At 32.3% G+C, this 19546-nt stretch overlaps 2 protein-coding genes across 2 annotated transcripts; both read right to left on the bottom strand.

Annotated features, from left to right (window-relative positions):
• Positions 1 to 1762: 1762 nt before the first annotated feature.
• On the bottom strand, positions 1763 to 5876 carry LOC108221652 (ent-copalyl diphosphate synthase, chloroplastic). The gene is made up of 13 exons (XM_017395516.2): positions 5803 to 5876; positions 5393 to 5678; positions 5106 to 5292; positions 4555 to 4769; positions 4256 to 4376; positions 3811 to 3923; positions 3487 to 3713; positions 3224 to 3339; positions 3042 to 3140; positions 2690 to 2944; positions 2487 to 2598; positions 2197 to 2385; positions 1763 to 2116 (listed from the first exon to the last, which is right to left on the bottom strand). Exons 2-13 carry the CDS (start codon positions 5634 to 5636, stop codon positions 1880 to 1882), a joined length of 2115 nt encoding a protein of 704 aa, XP_017251005.2. The 5' UTR covers positions 5637 to 5678; positions 5803 to 5876; the 3' UTR covers positions 1763 to 1879.
• A 5424-nt stretch (positions 5877 to 11300) lies between these two features.
• Positions 11301 to 18208, bottom strand: LOC108223872 (ribosome-recycling factor, chloroplastic). Its single transcript, XM_017398325.2, has 11 exons — positions 17997 to 18208; positions 17653 to 17779; positions 17485 to 17554; positions 17257 to 17352; positions 15489 to 15586; positions 15036 to 15147; positions 14381 to 14422; positions 12474 to 12530; positions 12348 to 12398; positions 12138 to 12194; positions 11301 to 11607 (listed from the first exon to the last, which is right to left on the bottom strand). The coding sequence occupies exons 1-11, from the start codon at positions 18079 to 18081 to the stop codon at positions 11590 to 11592; spliced, it is 813 nt and encodes a 270-aa protein (XP_017253814.1). The 5' UTR covers positions 18082 to 18208; the 3' UTR covers positions 11301 to 11589.
• Between the last annotated feature and the right edge of the window lie 1338 nt (positions 18209 to 19546).

Raw genomic sequence — 19546 nt, 5'->3', positions numbered from 1 at the left:
ATTATAGACAACAGGTTTACGTGGTTGGAGTATACTTTTTTCAACAGGTTGGCTAAATTTTTTATATTTGGAATGACAACTCAATTTTTAGTCAAGAGGTTTGTATGGTTGGAGATGCTCTAAACACATCACACACCATGTGAGTTTTTTTTCTTTTGTTTCCCGCTAAGCATACCATGTGAGTTTGGGTAGACTGTAGTTAAAGATTAATTTTATAATATTTGTTTTAATTTGTAAAATCATTACTTTTTATTCATTTTTTGTTAAATATTATTCTTTATATGTTTTAATATTGTTTTACAAAGTAAGTTCCTTATTAATTTTTATTGAATATTTTTAAAAAAATGTTGACATCCATAATTCAACAAGGCTATTAAAATATATATATTGTTTTTTCGAAGTCAGGGGTAGTTGTAGATCCCCTAGCCTCCTTTAATTCCGCCATTATTTTATAATATTTTTATAATATTGATTTGATATGTTTGACCTTATATTTGATATAAAAATATCAATATTTGTTATTTCTTTATGAATAATTAAATTTCATATTTATAAAATATCGTCACGGCGGTATAAATGTATATTCCCTCTGTCCCATTTAATTCTATACGTTTCTTTTTCACTGCTCGACACGCACTTCAATGCTCTTATAAAATATAGTTCAATAACTTATTTTTAAAATTTTTCTTTTTCTGAATAAAAGTATAACATTCAAACTTTTGTTCAGAACTTTTATTCCGAAAAGAAAAAAATCTTAAAAAATAAGTTATAGAATTATATTTTACGGGAGCATTAAAATTAGTGCTCCGTTCCCATCATGATGTATATAACTCACGGAGGACGGAGGGAGTACTATTTGTTCACATAGTACGGCGCTAAATAAGGAGACTCATTGAGTTGACATAAGTCAGGCCCCGTACCTATGGATTCTGTTATAACGACTTGCTTAAGTATTGTCATGAAATAATTACCCTCAACTAACAAATGGTCGGAACCCTATCTTCTCTGGTCGGGATTAGCGATTAGGCAACATGTATCAAGTTTACATGCAAAAAGTCATTACGTAATTTATTACGACAATTTAAGAGAACAAGTACGCCTCCAAGAATACGACTCCTGGATGTCATGTCCTCTCTCATTCTTGTGCTGAGACATATCACGGCTCTCCTAACTCAGTCCATATCACCGTGGCACCTCGATGATTGGTACAGTATTGTTTAAGGGCGTCAATTTTGTCATAAAATGAAAAATCGTTTTTTATATCTTGTCACTTCCATATCAATTCTAATATTTATTTTCAAAAAACACTTCAATAATCGACATCTTTTATTCATAATATGTTTTCATGAATGTGATTATTAAAAATATTTTAGTAATCACATGGCAAGATGTCATTGACATCCCACAATTTCAATTAGCATTCCTGTTGGAGCTTCTCTCTAATCACTTTTACGGTTAGCGTGTTTGTCTGGTTTTAAAATCTAGTTTTTAAGTTAATCCAATTTTAATTTGAAAAATGTTTGTTTGCAAAAGTTAAATATACGCTATAAACTAATTAAAGTCAAAAGTTTTTTTTATTTTGAATAAACTTATAGTCATAAGTTAGTTTGAGTTATTTTCATTAACTTAATTCTTTAAAATATCATTTTTTATAATAATTACCTATAAATCATTTTTATTTTTATTATTATATCCAACCAAACATTTTAAACTCCCACTCTATCATGTTAAATCATGTTCGGTCATAAGTCACAGATTTGAGATGATCGAAACACGCAGAGAATTGATAGCAAACAATTCTGCTAAATAACTTAATAGTAATACAGATCATTGTCGGTAGTAATACACATTGCTTTAAATAAGTATGTTTGTTCCTCTATTACATCCTGGTACTGCCAAGCAGTACTTTGTTAATGTGACCATTGACAGTGTCAACATCACAATAAGCAGTGTAGTAGAAAGTCCTCGCTACCATGAAAAATATATGCTTCAACTCCGGATGTAGACTGTCCTCTGAGTTACAGAACACTAACCGCACCAGTTCTCGCATGTCGGATTCTATTTCCATGGTTGTGATGCCTCCTCTGCTCGTATCGCGGCTTTTTTCATTCTGCACCTGTTCCAAAAATACAATCAGTAGGCACACACTTGAGGCTGAGGTTAGGCATGTTATGCATGATATTTATATTTAGTTACCTTTCGGAAAATACTAAGCTGATGGCAGAGCCGATTGGTGATGGTAGAAAGAGTTTTGTAGTGCGGATGTGACAAGATCTCGTTTGATAATATGCGGCCTGCACATATGTTAATCGTCTGTTCCAGGAGTTGTGCTTTGGCTTTGTCCACATCGCCTTCTTCTTGCCATTTTAGCAACCACATTGTCCACTATAACAAAATTACATCAATTTCAGCACAAATCATATTGATATGGATGAACATATTTACAAATTAATATCCGAGTAGAGATGGAGAGTTTCTAGACTCACTGCCTGATGGAGCTGGGGATAGATATCAATTCCATGTGCGCTCTTTGCATCCAGGATAAGCTGCTTTAAAGTTGCTACTAGTGTCCCAAGGAGCTTTTTCTCTATCGAATACCTGCATCATAATTATCAGTCAATTTTTTCCGTTGAGTTGCCCTGTAAAAATATTATAATTGTTTTAGGGCACAGTCTAACTAGATTGTTACCTTCCATGATTGGCAAAGTAGGAATTTTCAGAAGTGTTCTCGAATTCTTGGGCAAAGGCTTTCCTTTGCTCAACCGACCTCTCAAGGTTACCAAAGTACGATCTAATTGTCTCAACCAGAGCGTCTGTTTTAGCCCAGGCATATCTCAGGTTTGACACTTCCGGCTCAAATAAACTGGATGCTGCCAAATAATACGACAGCAGAAGGCTATTCTCGCTCAATCCCAGCTTATCTAGGTTGCTACGGGCACACCACCTAAAGATTATAACAAGGCTTTAATCTGTAGTCGACAATTAAATTTAAAACGGATTAAGATAGTGTAAAAATATTAAAACAGAGTAATAAGCATTACTCTTTCATATGGCTCCACTCTAGCTGATGAATTGTTTGGCATTTGGCATAATCCAATTTTGCAAGCTCCAGATAGATGTTATTGTTAACACGGGGCATCCTGGAACAAATAAATAACAGTTAAAAGCATTACTTGAATCAGATGTCTTCAGAGTTTATCAGTGTGTGAGATATCATGTATACCTATACAAAGTCTTTCCGATCCAAACATCATCTTCACCGCCGTATTGATCCAAGTAAAAACATGTTTCTAACCGAGGTAAACTGGCATACCATGGTATATCTAGCGCATATTCAACCTGTTTATTTGATGTGCGATAGCCCAAAAATAGATAGGACTCAGATTTGCACTTTTGTCATTTTGAGAATTGGAATTCAGTTACAATATCGATCTTAACTTTAAAATTAATGAACTCCAGATTCAAATTTGAGCATCACATACATACCTCGCCTGGTAAATCCTTCATTATAATCCATTTATCTAGGAGCTGATTGTTGGCTTGTTTTCGTCTTAAAAATTCATATGAAAATGTTTTGGCATCCTCAAGTACATTTTCTCCCGGGAGCATAACCTGAGAAGCTTTTAACAGATCAAGCATTCCGGTGACCGCCTGGTTAGACTGTCCCGCCCAGGCAAAAAACTCCCCTTTGCTCTCGAAATTCCTAAATACATCTGAGTTACAACAAAAGCGTGTTGAAAATACTCTCGTTTTGTCACCACATTTACATTTTAATTAGTTATTCATAAATTCAACAGAGCAGTGACTAACCTTGAGAAACATTGTAACCATGCAATCTTAGAAGCCGAAAGGCCATAGAAGTGTCGTCAATATCAGCTATGTTTATATTTCTGCCCCAGCAGATTCCTTTGCTTGTCCAGTATCTGAAAGATTCATATATTGTAAGTGTCAATTAGGTATAGACTGATAGTATTCAACTATTCATGCAAAATTATAGTACATTTTCCTTTAGAGGGCGTTTGAAAATGTGCATTTCATTTCTAATGACGAGATATGAGTTGGCATTTCAAATCCTCAGGTTTATACTAATATTTGAATGTCTAAGATTTTAAATGAAATCCAAATCCATATTCCCAAACAGGTTATTTGTTCAAATTCAGAATTTCAAATAAAATCCATAGGTTCCCAAACGGACCATTATGTTAATCAAAATCTAGCTCCAGCTAAAATCATTTCATTGTCAAATTACATATACCTGTAAACATAGTCCATACAGTCTTTAATCTCATACTTGAAGTATCGAGAGACACCCAGGCGCTCTAGTCGGTCGACAGCCCAACAGTGCTCAAACATGTCCACGGGGTAAGCATTTGGAACTGAACTAGCGATGGAAGTACAAATTTGGATATCAGACACACAAACATAACGGGGAACTAGAACTTCCAAGTACCCGGGGAAAAAACATTTAATAATTTGTTCAAGATTAGCCGAGGATCAAATAGAAACTGACAGTTTGACATTGATTTTTACACATATAGACTATATTTTAGTTACCTCCCCCGTCGAATCTCTGAATTACTTTGCTAAGATAACTGAAACAATTTTTATCTTTAGTCTGCATGAGTGCATAGGCTGTAGAGGAAGGTGAAGATAAAAATGATCCATCTTCACATTGTAATTTCAGTAACTTTTCCCACTCCATTCCTGCCATTCCTTCCAAGCTGAAAAGCATTGTCGTGGGCATTTTATGCACTATGTCCTTGGGTATCCTGCGACACAAACATAATTACTATCTCTGAATCTAAAGATAATCCTCTGTCAGTCTGGCGGTTCTTTTATCTTGTTTGAATTTTTGTGGTCATATTGATCAAATTTTGACCGGTAATTAATAATTATTCTTACATGACAATGAAAATTAAAAAAAAATACATTTTAAAGCAGAATAGATTTAGATTCTAATAATATTTTTTTTGTATTTTTTTAATTATTTAATAGTATATATAAATTTTTAATCAAAATTTGGTCAATTTAACCACAAAAAATCAAACAAGAGAATTCTATTGGAACGGAGGGAGTATCAAACTTTACTTGGAGATAAGACGTACTTTGAGAGTTTCAGATCTCTCTGTGCATAAATTGCTTGAATTATCGGCAAATCCTTGGAAATTACTTTAATGTTCAAAGTCTCTGCAATTTCGACAAGGGAAGGAAATGCTACTTCAAACCCTATGGTCATATGCTCCATCTCATCATCTTCAAGCTTATTTATGTTTTCTCTGATAAACAACAATCCTGCAAACAACAATAATGAACTAATTAACAAACTACTTAATTAATCCATTAACACATGAACATATTAATCAAACAAAACTTGATCTCCTTAATTAATCACCTCTCTCCATGTTTTGCGGATGAATATTCCATGTTCTTAGTGCAACAACACATGCCAGCGTACAGAGTATTCGCTCATAAGCTAAAAACACATTTTTGTCTCCCCAGGAACCGTCAGGGAGCTGATTGTCCGCAATCCATTGGAGGCTTGAAGGAAACTGAGGAATTCCAGTTTTATTTATATCCTCCACAAGAGCAACCCAGGCAGTGTCATAAGCAGAAACATTTATATCTCCATCGTCCATGGAGTTGAATATTTCTCGAATTAATTTGGTGAATTCCCTTATCTTCAAAAAAGTAAGAGAAAAATTTTATGCATGTAAAATATATTTGAAAACAAAAATAACTGTCAGTACAATAAATTAACAACTAGACAACAAGTGATTTACGCGATTTTAGTTTCTAGACTACCTTAGTATCTTCTTCTTGCTTGTGGGATTCGAGAATCTCTTGCCAGTATATTACAGAAGATAAATTCTTTTCGACATCTGAGTAATTGCGAGCACACACACAATCAAACATTAATGAAAATAATCTTGATAAGTTATCAGGCTGCAATTAACATTGTTGTGAGAAACGGCAATTTGGATTAATGCTTTGAATTACCTGTAGCGGTGTGAGATCTTGAAACTGCACTGCATTGTGCACTGTATCTCAGTTTCACTCGTTTGTCTTGACCGTTAACCGAATCAACTGTAGACAAATAACCACATAAATCTGGAATGATAAGTTAATTATACGGTGATCTCACATTTATTCTCACCAACTAAATTCATGCTACGTACCTCTGGTAAATAAAATAAATTTAATTTTTTTAATTTCTGAATTTCTGTTTTTTGAATACATATAAAATATAGTTTCATTTTTTTTTTATTTCTTAATAAAATTTAGTCATTAAATTTCATTCAGAGAAAAAGAAAAAGAGTAAATTTCAAAGTTGTGGCCAAAGTTGGCATACTTTTCAAAAAGTTGGCCAAAGTTCCAAATTTTCAGAAACGTGGCCAAATTTTGATCCCATTTTTTAAAAATGTGGCTCTCGTTAAATGTCACTAACGGAGTAACCACATAAGGGTAAAAATGAGTTCCAATTCTCAGAAAAGTGGCCAAACTTTGGTCCGCTTTTCAAAAATGTGGCTCCCGTTAGTGATATTTAAGGGACACTTTTAAAAAGCGGAGACAAAATTTGACCATTTTTTTGAGAATTTGGAACTCTGGCCAACTTTTTGAAAATCGGTGTAAGTTTTGACTACAACTTTGAAATTTACTCAAAGACAAAATTAAAATTAATTTATGAAACTATATTTTATTTTCCATCCCTATGTTCCAAAATAAACAATATACAATTCACCAGTATAAAAGGAGAATATATTAAGCTCCATCAAATTTATCCGGTGTCCGTTTAGCTTATCTCATTTTTCAGAAATAAATAATTTAACTTTCAAAAAAATTGTAGGTGTTTATATTGTTTGAATTCTGTAAACAAAAATTGTTAAATACTTAATACTCTTTGAAATTCCCAAAATAAATCCTATTTTTGTGAAATAAATTCAGCGCTAAAAGTATATGTAATTTGTATTATGGTTGTCGAAAATGTATACGATGCAACTGTAAAAATATTGAACATCATGACGAGAAAATATATATTACCTGAGAAAGCGAGGTCACGAATATTGCAAAAAAGCTTCTGCGGATGAAATAAAAGCGGCGGGCTTGTGAAAGTTGGTGAAATGAATTCAGCAAGTAAAGAAGACGTGGAATGAGAAGGACTCATTGTTTTTGTACTAGTGGAGGAGTACATTGTTATTGTTTGCTGCAGGTGACGAAGCATCGCTATGTATACTGGAGATAAGAGAGGATGCCGACAAAATTTATATGTTTGCTGGGTTCGACTATCGGGAATCTAAATTGGGACACTTAAAAAATGGAGACACTTAATTGGTTTCTGAAATAGTACGGCGATATTTCCTTTTTGACGAAAATAGTATACTACCTCCGTCCCGATGAATTGTATACAGTTTCTTTTTTGGAACGTCCCATCAATTGTATACATTCCAAAAGTAGTAAATTTTTATAATATAAAAAATCATTACACCAACTACTTTCTTCCACTATCTCCATTTTATAATAATATAAACACTATTACACCCACTAATTTCCTCCACTATCTCAAATATATCATTAAATATAAATGGGTCCCACCACTATACCCACTTTTCATCTAACTTTACTCATTTCTTACACAATTTCTTGGTCTCCGTGTCCCAGCCATTTGTATACAAATGACTGGGACGGAGGGAGTAATCAATTTAACTAGTCAAAAGTCGGACTATTGAGAAGGAGGGAGTAATACAGTCATTTTTCTGATCTTTGTTGCAGTACTATAAAAAAAGGCAAGCATATTCAAATTATTTGTTTCTTGCGAAGAAAACAATTTAAATTTTATAAACTGTACTCTCCCTATTTCATGTGATTGTTTACGTTACTATTTGCACATACTTTGAAACTCCTATAAAATATATTTTCATTACAACATTTTTGTAAAAATAAAAGTGTAAACGTCAAACTTTTATTCGGGAAAAAATATTTTAAAAAAATATGAAATTATACTTTATAGAAGTCGCAAAATACATGCCAAAAATTAACTTAAAGAACCTACTGGAACAAAGAGTATAAAAATAAATGAAATCATATTTACGTTAGAATAAGATAAAGTATAAGTTAGTATAATAAATAAATATTTTTAAATATTTAATAAAATAATGGTTAATTTGACTTATAGAAAACTGAAAAGGCATGTAATTTGAAAAGGAGGGAGCAGTGTTGTAAAAAGCGGGAATCAGATTTAATCGGTGAAGTCTCAAAACAAGGATTAATCGGAAATTAATCAGATGATTAATTGAATAATCGGATATTTAATCATTTAGGTGACTAATCATGATTAATCACTGGTTTTTAGAAGAGGGAGGGTGTGATATAATTTTTTTTTTAAAAAATATAACATAAATTTTGATTACTATATTAAAATTATAGAACAAAGTTCCATGTAGTCCACATATTTACGGTAGTAACGTAGATCACGTATGTTCTGCAACTACAGATAGGCATAAAAACATTGCAAAATATGTTATTTTGCAAGGGTTAATTATCTAGTTGGTCACTGAAGTGGGCTTAATGTATCAAATTGGTCACTGAACTCAAAACGGTATCAAGATGGTCACTGAAGTGGCCATAAATATCAAACAAGTAACTTGAAATATAAGATCAAGCAGTAAAAATATTATTTATAAAGTTTTACACATTATTTTTGAATGTTACCAAAACTAAGTAAAAGGTTATGACTTCTAATATTTATGATAATATATTTAGATTTTATAAAGTTTATTTATTATTTATTTTTAATTAAAACAAAAAAATAACTATAAAATAAAATATAAATAATAAATAAACTTGATAAAATATAAATATATTATTTTAAAATACTAGAAGTCATAACCTTTTAGTTGGTTGTGGTAACATTTAAAAATAATGTGTAAAACTTTATAAATAATATTTTTATTGTTTGATCTTATATTTCAAGGTACTTGTTTGATATTTATGGCCACTTTAGTGACCATCTTGATACCGTTTAGAGTTTAGTGACCAACTTGATACATTAAGCCCACTTTAGTGACTAACTTGATAGTTAACCCTATTTTGGAAATCATGTTCTATAAACATCATTATTTTGTTAAAAATTTTGACAATCCTAAACATTTTACAAGTTAAATAGTGAAAAACACATTATTCTGCAAAACATGTTAAGTTTGTAGAACATATTAACATATTACAGAACATATGTGTTCTACTTGTCGAACATAAATGATTTTCAATATTTTTCATGAAATAGTGATATTTATAGAATGTATTTCATAAAATAACAGGTTTCATACATTTTGCAATGTTTTTATACCATTCTATAATTGCAGAACATACGTGGTTTACGGTACTACAGTAAATATGTGGACTACATAGAACTTAACTCTAAAATTATAAATAATATATTATGGGGTTGTTTAGGAAACTTAAAAAAAATATTTTTTATTTAAAGTAAAACAATTGACTAGAAGTGATAACTATTTTAAGATTTAAGTTTAGCGATGCTATTCTCTTTTCATTCTGCAGCAATCTGGTTCTTTTATATCATTGCATTTCGTGTACGTTGCTGATATACTTTTAACTAGCAATGATTTTTTTGCTTGTATCTGATATCAAAGTCTTTCTTGATAAATCTTTCACTATTAGGGATTTAGGCATTCTCAAGTATTATTTCGGCCTTAGAAGTTTCAAAAACTAAATAGTGAACAAAATAATAAAAAATATATTATGTATATAATCCGGTTCAGTGGAATTTTTTCTATACCTAACCGGATCAGTTTAATACTGATTCTGAAAGTAGGAAATATGTAATTATGATTACTCTAATATTATGAACTTCATAATTGAGCTTGTTTAGTCTGCTGAAGCCAGAAGCATCACCCATCTATCTGTAAGTGGTATCAAAATACAACTTGGCAGTTCAATGCATGTGCATGACTAATTTACAATTTCTAGCGTGAATTTTAAATTAAGCATGTATATTTTACTGACGTGATGAAAGAATCTAACTTAATTTTTTTATAAAAATTAACGTTGTCCGTATTCAGTTATTAGTGCCTTTCTATTATTTTGTTAACTTATTTCTTTTTTCTCTGAGACCTCTTGATCAGTTGATCTGATCTCTAAATAAACTGGGCGAAGTTATTTCTTACTAAATAAGAATCATAAAATATTGACTACTACAATATTGCTAGTTTAATTTCTTTCCCTCCCACCATGCCGCACAGGTTGACTAGCTATTTCATTATTAAAATCAAAGTGAATAATAAAAGAAAAATGAGAGTGTTTGGTGTTTATTTGATGGATAATATAAAGTATGAAGTAGCTGGGGAAATGGGTTGACAAATTATACATAAACACGAGGAAGTCCGTTGGAGTGCTCATAGAGGCGCTTTTATACTAGAATTTGGAGTATTTTTTTATCATGAAAGTGTGTTGCAGATTTGGCTCACTTCTGTGAATGGGAGATGCGGATAAACAAGTAGACAACACTAGAACGAGGTCTTTTGATTCAAAAACAAATTTATGTGGCTCAGCCTAAACGGACAATGGCCCTGTTTGGGAGTTAGCTGTAGCTGATTGAATTAGCTGTTTTGACTAGCTGATTGAAATTAGCTGTTTTGGAAGAAAGTGTTTGGTAAATAGCTGATTGAATTAGCTGTTTGTACTTTACTCAGACACATTGCCAATCATCTAATTGAAAAAGCTCCTCCTAGTAGCTTTTTCAAAATTAGCTTTTTGGATCCAAAAAGCTATTTCAATAAGCTAACTACCAAACACCAACATTAGCTTTTTCATTTGGTCAAACATCTAATTTGATCCAAAAAGCTAATTTTATCTCAAAAAGCTAACTTCCAAACACCCCCAATATCAGTTAGGACTCGCTTAACAGACCGGACAACTAGTATCAGAGTCAAGTTATGACGATCGTAACAACCTCACATAAGCTCCACAACAAGCCTGTAAAGAGTTCTCGATGAACTTAAGGATTAAGGCCTTCCAATATAGGTCCAAGGGAGCCTAGCTAGACTTCCGGCAACTTCCCACATCCGATGTTAGATAAAGAATATTTGAAATCTTTATAGATACAAGTTAGTTGATATATGCCAATATACTAGTATTTTTGGACCGATCTCAAAACTGTGAACATATTCATATACAAATAAATAACAGGACTTTTATCAACCTAAAATTTTAAAACTCAACGCCACTTCCATGGACCCAAGTAAAAGCCCTATAAGCTGGTATCTCTCTTCAGTACCATAACGAAGTCCTGAACTTAAAACCCACATTAGCTAGTATTCCTCTTTCACTAAGATAACAAAGAAAGCCCGTCTCTTACAATAAATCCTCTTCCATGGACCAAAGTAAAGGCCCATTAATGTATAAAGTGGAAAACTGATATCATTGTTCAATTTACAATATCCACCCAAAAAACCTGGCTGAAAATCAACATGCCAGGAATTATAAAAAACAGCAGAGCTAGCAGTATGATTCAAATGTAACCTGTCAATGACTATCTTCGAGCAGAGGTATCACTCATTTACAACTCTGGAAATGCTTCTAAACTGTCATTAGTTCCTGGAAACCACAAGTAAAACACAGTTAAATATATGCATTATCAGACAAAAAAAAAAGGGGGGGGAGGGGGGGGGGGGGGGGGGGGGGGGGCCGTGTTGCCGTAATTTTAGACATGGTTAAAATAATCATCATTTATTATGTTCAGTGAAGCTTAAAGGAGTTGTGGATGCAGAAATTTTGATTTTCTGTAAATAGGTTAGAAGTACTAGTCTTGTTCAAAGTATCAAACACCCTCTCATCACATCACAATAGTTTAGTTATTATATAATACTTCTTGTGGATCCTTAGTCTGATAATTTTGCCAGTTAACGTCCTAACAATCAGCTGAATCTTAAATTCTCAAAGCTATTAACTTAAACGATGGTGCATCTATCACCACTAAATGAGTATATGGGCAGGGCCTCAGAGAAAGAAGAGAGCCATCTGAAAAGCCTTAGTCACCATATTAATAACAAAAGAAATAAGCTGATTTTTGTTTCAACTTGCAGTGTATTTAAAACACAAGTTTTATTTTATGTAATCAATAATACCTTCTCTTTCTGCTTGAAGATGGAATCGACTTTCTTAATATATTCATCAATCACTTTCTGTAGATGAACAATATAACATCAGAAAACTAAGAAAACAAGAAGTCATGCACAAGGAGAACAGATTAATACGGGATCGCAGAAAACCTCGACATTGCTAAACAATCAAAGAGAGAAGTAAAAACTGATTAAAATCTTATAAGGTTTAGAAACCTGTAAATCACTTGATAAGTCCTTCACATTATCTTCTGAGAGCTTTTTCTCCTATAGATAGAAAAAAAAATCATGAGAAGATACTAGAGGGGAAAGGGAAAAGGAAAAAGGTAATTAGTCTTAAACCTTTTCAAGTTTATCATAGGATTTAATGGCATCTCTTCTTATATTCCTTAGTGCCACCTACACAAATCAAAACACAGGAGTTGATACTTAAAATAGAGTATATGACTTGATGAGAAAGAAATTGTAATATCCCACATATTTATAATAATTAGAACAATAATAAAAGAACAATAACAGAATATTAGAATTTGATAGAAATCAAGGTAGATTAATCATTTCTTTCTAATACAATCACAAGAAATATTAATGATAGTTTATTTTGACAAATTATTGTTCTCTTTTGATTTATGGAAGTAAAATAGTTTACTTTTTATTAAAGAGCGTGATAGACTTTTGTATTTAACTAGTTGCGTTGTTTTGCCCTTTAAGTTCATTATAGAAGGTCTAAAGTCAAAAAATAATAAAAATAATAAAATCATGTGCTTCACCAAAAACCTGACAATCAAATTTGTATATTGTACCATAGTAAGTAATTTCGAATCCCTGATTTATTAATTGATTTGTGTTGGGATTATATAGAAATTCCTAAGAAGAGCTTGTAACTTGAGATGGTAGCAAAATTCAGGTTAAACAAGGTTCCCGCATATCCTCTATATTCTCATAATTTCTTATGGCTCCAAGGTTGTATGAATTAGGCCATTAGGGACCAAGTCACTAATATTCTTATAATTTAAATTATTATGGACAGTAAGGTTGTAAGAATTAGGGACCAGTCACTAGGTTAGGGGTTCCCTCATATTCCCGGTATTCTCATAATTTATTATAGACACAAAGGTAGTCCAAGTTAAGGACCGAGTCACCGGGTTGTAGTGATTATTTATATGATATAAAAAAACGGTGTCACCGGATTAAAGTGACCGTGATATAAATTGAAGGTTACAAATTTTCGCATTGTATATATTTGTCATACATATCAAATGTAGTGCATAGAAAAGTGTTACCAAAGTTGTGTTAAGTATTTTGTTATTATATTGTATCGAAACTTACATATTTAAATATATGTATGATTGTTAATTACTCCCTCCATCCCAAATTAGATGATCCTTTTGAGAAAAAAATGCATCCTGAAATAGTTGAGCCTCTCGCTTTTCAATGCACATTTATCAACAATCTTCCATTCTTACCCTTTCTTATTTATCATTTCCAATGTATCATCTAACTAATACTATAGAAAGTCAAAACAATAAATATGGGCAAAGATGGGAGAAAACAATCATTTAATACTTCTTAATATGTGCGAAATGAGCAAAAAGCTCATCTAAATTGGGATCGAGGGAGTACTTAGGATGATTCTTTGTCCATGCCTTTAAAATATCATAGCTAATGCTAATAATAACCCATGTCTGAACTATGACAACAAACCCCGCCCATATATATTCACAGAGGCTTATTTAGCTTATTTTAGTGATACAAGCTGCATTCTCAGAAGGATCAAGTATGCAAGGTAACTATTTGACAAGAGAAAATTAGACATTGTTAGTTACTTAGTATGATTATTTGTCCACACCTTAAAAGTATCAGTTTATCATGTGCCCTTTAACAAAATTACATATCCTACTCTAGCGGTCAGGCCCAGAGCTTGAGTAATAAATCTGCATTTTTCTCTCTTTCTCTTGTACTAAACAATGACTCTGATGTAAACAGGCAAATACGCAACCCAAATTGTGAATAACATATTCTTACAGATAGATGCAAGACAAGGAACTCCCACACATTAAGAATAAGAACTGGCATTTAAGTATTGTATCCCAATACAAGATATTCAATAATCCTCAACAGCTGACACAAAATAAATCTGAACTACACTCTACTAGTTATGAACTCTAAATTGGAAGATGGAAGTCAAAAGAACTACGAAAAGTGAAATAGTTATGATCATTCAAACCACCTAGGGAATAAAAATTTACCTTGCCCTCCTCAGCCTGTTTTGCAACAATTTTTGACAACTCCTGCATAAAACAAACAATAAAGCACAATCAAATCAAAGCTACATAGCAACCGTGGGGAATTAATACTTAAGAGGAATGCCTCATTTCCAAGAAATGCCACCAGAATTCAGTCTAACACATCTTGAAAAAACTGTTTATATCATGAGACAAAAGTTTAAAGCCAAAGAGTGAAACAATATTTCAACTCTGTGATATGAGACACCTTCATATTTTAGAGTCATCTTTCATTTTAAAGGGAGGGATGCGAGGATTAAATTGAAGAAAGAGATGTTCAAGTTAAAGTTACTGGATAAAGTAACAGAGAGTGCGAATTTCAAGACTTCCCCAAAAGGGATGGGAAATTAATATACTCGATATTTATCAAGTGTGTTGTTACAGGTCAATAGAAATATTTTGAATAAATATATATGTATTTCCACACATACATATATATACACACATAAACACACAGAGATAGACAGGAAGACAGAAGAAATATTCAGACACCACATCAGCTTATTATACAAAGGATGCTCCGACAAATTAACGAGAAAAAACTAGAACTGAAAGTGCTGAGAATTCAGCTTCATTACAAGAAAGGTTGATTGTATAGAAAAGGGTACATCTGTTGTACCTTTCTTCTATCAGCTGTCAGTTGAGGGATAGACAACCGTATCACGTCTCCATCATTGTTTGGAGTTATACCGAGATCAGAATTAACAATCGCCTTCTCGATATCCTTTAAGCTGAAAAGAGTTTAGTCGAAAAATTAATTGATTTCCCAGATAGTGTATAACAGCAAGATAAGTGAGGAAGAAACAATAATTTCGCAACAACAGATGACTCATAACACTAATTGCTTTAAGTGAACAGCTTTAGCAAAGGCAGGCAACAGTCGGCAATATACAAATTCCTCGGGCATATAATAAATTATACAATGTACTTCTGCTAATACTGTACCTAAGCCTACTCAATATGTCCAGCAAACATATGAATACAAAATCAGCAAAAGTCATAGTCACTAATGTTCTATACAAGATATAATTCATATATTAATTCTCATATTTTTGTTACCCAAAACATATACCTGGATTTGTCATAAGGATTTACCAGGAGAGAACTCGAATCAGGAGTACTGATTTGAGCTATGCTCTTTAAGCTAGTAGGAGTTCCGTAGTACTCTACCTATATACATAGACGAAAAGAGAGAGAAGGTGAGCAACAAGTCAAAAACACCGGAAAATTTTGATAATTTCTTTTTGTCAGGCATAGCAGAAGCCACTTAAGCCAATAGCTAACTGTTCACTAACATGTTATCGAGTATAAAAGGAATGATAGACATGTAGACACACAAGTTAAAAATGGTCATGGAAAAGAAAACAGCCCTTTTTCAAGTACAACCAACTAATTAACCGGAAAACTGTATATAGTAAAAACAGAGAGAAAGTGAAGTCATGTTACGATTAAAATGGAGTCGCAGCATGTATATAACATATATTATCATTAGTGTCATGCAAGATTATTTCGAGTTGTATCGACATGCAAGTAGGAAATCTTATGGACAGAGTAACAAAGTTTTAATATCAACAAAGTCGTTCAGAAAAATCATACTATAACTTGAATAAAACTTGGCACAGAACATGAAAATGTTCATTTTTCCTAGCGTTCTTCATATACTATGAACAGATAATAAGTTACATCAACATTCTGCAAGAAGGATAAAAATATGAACTGCAGCACAAGTATCAGCTTTCAATTGTTGAAGGGGAAAATAAATCGAAACGTCCTTAAACTATTCCACTTTTATTCGATAGGTCCCTGAACTAAAGATTCCTCAAACCGGGTCTTTTAACTTTTCAAAATTTTGTATCAAGTCATTCCGTCAAGTAGATTCTAACGGACGTTAGAAACTTGCTGACGTGGCGACGAATAATGCTGATTTATCGCTGACATGACGCCACATCAACAGCTGATTGCACATACATTAAAAGAAAAATGAAATTAAACTGAAATTAAAATTTAAAAACAAAACACATGCCTTGCACGTGAGTATCTAAACACGTTTATCTCCTTAGATGCAACCCGATTCTTTCATTTCTTTCTATTCACAGCGAGGGTTAGGGTTCCATTAAAGGGAATTAGGGTTTTAAACACAAACGCACTATTCACAAACATTCCCGCCATCTATTCACAAATATGCAGCCCAAAGTCACGTTGTACATTCATCACGGGGGGAAGTTCGTGCAGCAGCGTGGAATCAAATTCTACGATGGAGGTAAGGTCGAGAATCTTTTCAATCAAAAGTTGAATGTGTTATCTATTCTCATGCTTAGAAAATACGTTCGAAGTTGAATGGCTTTAAACTTACTGGCACAAGAGTGGTTTTTTGTTTAATGGTGTTAATTGTAAATTGCTCTGGGATGATAGTGGTATAGAGGAGCTGAAAAAACATGGGCTTGAGTCTGGTAGAATAGATGTTTATATTGATCATGCCTCTGATGGTGACGAAGTAGAGGAGAGTGCTGGAGAGAGTGAGAAAGATGATGGGAGGGAGGAGAGTGCTGGAGAGGGCGAGAAAAATGATGGGAGTGAATTTCGCCTTGTCAGCATGATTCAGCCGGTGATGTGTCGCCACTTCAGCAAGATTCTAACTCTGTTAATATCTACTTAACGGAAGGACTAGATTCAAGCGTTTGGAAAAGTTAAATGACCCGGTTTGAGGAATCTTTTGTTTAGGGACCTGTCGAATAAAAGTGGATTAGTTTAGGGACGTATTAATATATTATCCCATTGTTGAAGCCTTGAAGGTGTTATATAACATAAAAAAACATGATATCTTGCAATTCGATTCATACCTTGATCTTATCAAGCATATCTGGATTTGAACGTCCCGTCCTAATAGAGTTGAAACTTGCTTTGACATTTTCAATAGTCTTTTCCATTCTTTCTTTCTGAGTAATAATCAGTAACGCAAATTAGCCATTACTTTTGAACAATTTAAAAACTGCTAGATATAATAGCTCCATACAAAAGCCAACTTCCACACAAATAAACTAGTTACTACACATAGCTAGTAGACTCACAACACTTTTCTCAATCAAAGATTTTTCAGCTTCAATCTCTTCCATAGTCGCACACTTCAGGGTTCCCGTTCTGATATACAAACACACGAAATCTCACAAATGCTCGAAAATTACCTTAACGCAGCTACTGCATTTGAAAAGTACCAAAATTCCCATCAATTGACTTACCTCTTTTGTGACAAAACAGTTTTGCGGGCAAATTTTCCGGTGCCCACTTTAATTTTGACATAATTGGCAGCAGCAGTCCAAGATTTCACACCCCCAGATGTCAAATTGCATTTCACACAACTGGGTCCTTAAAAATACATAAAATATAGCAAAACAACAACAAGGTTAGTAGACAAGTCTCTAAAAGTGGTGATTTACCCTTTACTTCAAAATCTAAGAAAACCAAGTAAACATACCCTAAATAAAAGAAGCATAAGCAATTTAATATGAAAATAAACAAAACAAACTAGTTGCAAATGTATCTCAATAATATAAATTTTTAAGATGTGTTAGAAAGATTGTACCTGTGGGTCTCAGAGAGAGTGAGACAGGCTTAAGGTTGGATAGTTGGTAAAGCGCAGCACTTGAAGAGGAGATTGAAATAGCCATTGTACATGTGTTGATGAAAGTGTAAGTCAAGTACTTTAGTTTTCTAGATAATGGGATTGGGGGAAGGTGTTATGTTAGAATTGGCCATTGGAACACCGGAAGACCAACGTTCTACCTTTGTGGATAAGAGCAGGTTCGAACATTTTTAAAACTATGTTTATAATTAAGATTGATATTTTTTTTAATAAAACTAGTTTGCGGCAACCTATAAAAATTATATAATGATTTAATATTAATAAATGTAAAATAAAATAAACTTGTGGCGGCTTATAAAAATTATATTATGATTCAAAATTAATATTTGTAGAATAAAATTAATTTTATATTATAAACATCTCGATGTAATACTGATATTAATATATGAAATTGCAAAATTGGACTATAATTCAGGAGTGAAAAAATGAAAATAAATTTTTACATGTAATTGACGATTTAAAACATGACGGGTCTTAATTTTAGTTGTATTTATTAAAAAAATTAATCAGGTTCCTCACTAGTCACTCTCCTCCAATTTCTTTTGATCATAGAAACATCGATTTAAATCCATTAAATATCGGTCTATAACTATCTTGCTTGCAACAAACTTTATATACAAGCCTTCACTTAATAGGTGCTTGAACCGAGTAAATGAATAATTTTTCATGTATACAAAGTAGATCATATAAAAATTAAAAATAACAAACATATCCGATTAACAAAACAGTTATTGTAAAATAATAACCAACAAACATATTACGTTTTCATCCATCAATATCACGCCAAGACTATAACTCATCTCTGTCATTATTTAAAACATCTCACATGGCGTCACTCATTACTGTAAGCGATTTTTTTTACTATAAACAGGCAAAAAAAATCGCTTACGTTAAATTTTATGATGTCTGGTCTCAATTTATAAAGGTTGATTTGAGAAAAAACGTGTCATCAATTTTTTTTATTCTTTATTTTGATATACACCTTTTTCAAAAAATGGTCATAATCTTGAAAGAAAAGTAAGCTTTTTTTGGTATAAAAATAATTGAAAAGAAGTTTAAAATTCAGATTTGATATTTATTTAGATAGTTTTTTCTTTTGATATATTGCAAAATGTAATTTTGAGACTTTCTTCCAATATATTCGAAATTATAAAAAAAACTTATTTTTGATATTTTTCAAATTAAAATCATATTTTGAAACTTTTATCCAATACTTTTGATACCGAAAAGTTAGGTAGCTTTTATTGTTGATATTTTGAAAAAGTTAGTTCTTAAACTTGTTTTCAATATATCCCGAAAATAAAAAAAAAACAGTTTTAATTTTTGACATTTCATCCAAAAAGCATAGAAAAGTTGAAAAATACAACGAAGCTATTTGAGAGGCGCCACCTATTGTATTAGACGGAGAAGATAAATAGGCAAAAAAAATTGTTTGTGTTAAATTTATTGATGTGTGACCTTAATTATGGGGGTTGATTTGAGAAAAACCG

This window comes from Daucus carota, chromosome 5, assembly GCF_001625215.2.
Source record: "Daucus carota subsp. sativus chromosome 5, DH1 v3.0, whole genome shotgun sequence".
NCBI classification, from domain to species: Eukaryota; Viridiplantae; Streptophyta; class Magnoliopsida; order Apiales; family Apiaceae; genus Daucus; species Daucus carota.
This window is presented reverse-complemented; position numbering and strand designations above follow the sequence as displayed.

Excerpts from the sequence above, each read along its gene's own strand:
- LOC108221652 (XM_017395516.2), bottom strand. The coding sequence starts at position 5,636 with ATGGACGATGGAGATATAAATGTTTCTGCTTATGACACTGCCTGGGTT. Across the intron at positions 3,924-4,255 it reads TGTATGGACTATGTTTACAG|ATACTGGACAAGCAAAGGAA; the intron begins GTATATGTAATT and ends TGAATCTTTCAG. Across the intron at positions 2,599-2,689 it reads TACTTTGCCAATCATGGAAG|GTATTCGATAGAGAAAAAGC; the intron begins GTAACAATCTAG and ends ATTATGATGCAG.
- LOC108223872 (XM_017398325.2), bottom strand. The coding sequence starts at position 18,081 with ATGGCTATTTCAATCTCCTCTTCAAGTGCTGCGCTTTACCAACTATCC. Across the intron at positions 14,423-15,035 it reads TGACAGCTGATAGAAGAAAG|GAGTTGTCAAAAATTGTTGC; the intron begins GTACAACAGATG and ends TGTTTTATGCAG. Across the intron at positions 12,531-14,380 it reads AACAGGCTGAGGAGGGCAAG|GTGGCACTAAGGAATATAAG; the intron begins GTAAATTTTTAT and ends TGATTTGTGTAG.